Consider the following 1,509-nt stretch of genomic DNA (forward strand, 5'->3'; position numbering starts at 1 on the left):
CCTCGCTCGCATTGTCACAGGGACCTGCGGTTTCTGGAGCGATGAACACGGTCATTACGACTCGAGCTGGCAAGGATCTCGTTTCTTCGCTCGTTTCGGGACTCCTCACGATCGGAGACCGATTCGGAGGAGCGCTCGACGGTGCCGCTGCCGAGTTCACTCGTGCGTTCGAAGCTGGTCTCACGCCTCGTCAATTCGTCGATTCGATGAGGAAAGCGAACAAGCTCATTCCTGGAATCGGACACAAGATCAAGTCCAAGACCAACCGTCAGTAACTCTTCTTCCCGTTGAACGTCACTCATGAGACTGACTCCCTCTCCCGCGTCTTGCAGCCGATCTCCGTGTCGAACTCGTCAAGAACTATGTTCGCGAAAACTTCCCTTCGACTCAATATGTGAGCCTCTTCCACTCTTTCCCCTAGTTCCGCTCGAGCTGACCACTCTTGTACGCTATAGCTCGACTACGCTCTCGCCGTCGAAGAGGTCACCTCTGCCAAGAAGGATAGTGAGTCGATTTTCTTTTCATACTCGAATGCAAGCGACTCAAGCTGATAGTCTCCTCTCGCTAGCTCTCATTCTCAATGTCGACGGTGCGATCGCTGTTTCCTTCTGCGATCTCCTCAAGAGTTCGGGGGCGTTCACTCCTGAAGAGGCTGCTGAGTACATGAAGATCGGAACTCTCAACGGATTGTTCGTCCTCGGTCGTTCGATCGGTTTCATCGGGTACGTTCTCATAGTACTTATCCACCTCGCATGCTTGTGAACGGATGCTGACGGTCACTCGCTCTCAACTTTTCATCATCTTCCCTCGCAATTTTCGTTTTCGAAACTCGCTTCTCTCGACTCGTTCTCCCCAATCTTCTACTGGTCGCTCTACAGACATCACCTTGACCAGAAACGTCTTAGGCAACCACTTTACCGTCACCCTGCCGACGACATCTTCATCGAGCCTTTCAACACTGACCGAATCCTCGTCAAGGAACGTCAATAAACGAAGGCTTACTGCGCTACTCGTCGTCTCTCGTTTTGTGTCGTTCTCTCTCAAAAGCAACTCTTCAGCAGCAGTCGTAGACTCGTTCTCTTACTTTCTCTCTTCTTGCTCTCTCACCGGTCGTCGCCGTTTTCAGTTTTCTTTTTGTTCAATACTACTCTCTCACTCTCTTTTTGTCTTGGTTCTTCTCTCTCTCTCTTTCTATTATGCAGTACCCTCTCCTCCTTCTCTGTCTACCCTCGTCTCTGTTTACTCTCGCTTTCTTCTAATAGGTCAGGTCTCGGGATTCTCGGATTATCCTCTCGCTTCTCGCTTAGAATTTTATATCCACCTTTTGCCGGTTTCTCTTCGACTTCCGTTGCCCTTTGAGAGACCTCGTCGATCAGTACGAGCAGAAGCGAGTCGACAGAAGCGAGAAAGCGACAACTTTCTACTCCTTGCGAGATCTTGCGCTCATCTCCTCACTCTTTCGACCTCCTCTAACCGTGCAAAGACTCGTCGAACGAATAATGTAAGTAT

The 1,509-nt window shown here is 50.3% G+C and overlaps 1 protein-coding gene across 1 annotated transcript; it reads left to right on the plus strand.

Moving 5' to 3' along the window:
• JCM6883_005637 (uncharacterized protein) lies at positions 1-990 on the plus strand (the record flags this gene model as incomplete). Its single annotated transcript, XM_076635737.1, has 5 exons — positions 1-267; positions 333-394; positions 456-504; positions 569-722; positions 879-990. Coding segments are annotated over 5 exons (644 nt in total), but the record flags the coding sequence as incomplete, so codon positions are not given.
• Positions 991-1,509: the final 519 nt, after the last annotated feature.

The sequence above is a fragment of the Sporobolomyces salmoneus genome, assembly GCF_050403485.1.
Source record: "Sporobolomyces salmoneus JCM6883 DNA, S_salmoneus_JCM6883_v1_ctg193, whole genome shotgun sequence".
Taxonomy (NCBI): Eukaryota; Fungi; Basidiomycota; class Microbotryomycetes; order Sporidiobolales; family Sporidiobolaceae; genus Sporobolomyces; species Sporobolomyces salmoneus.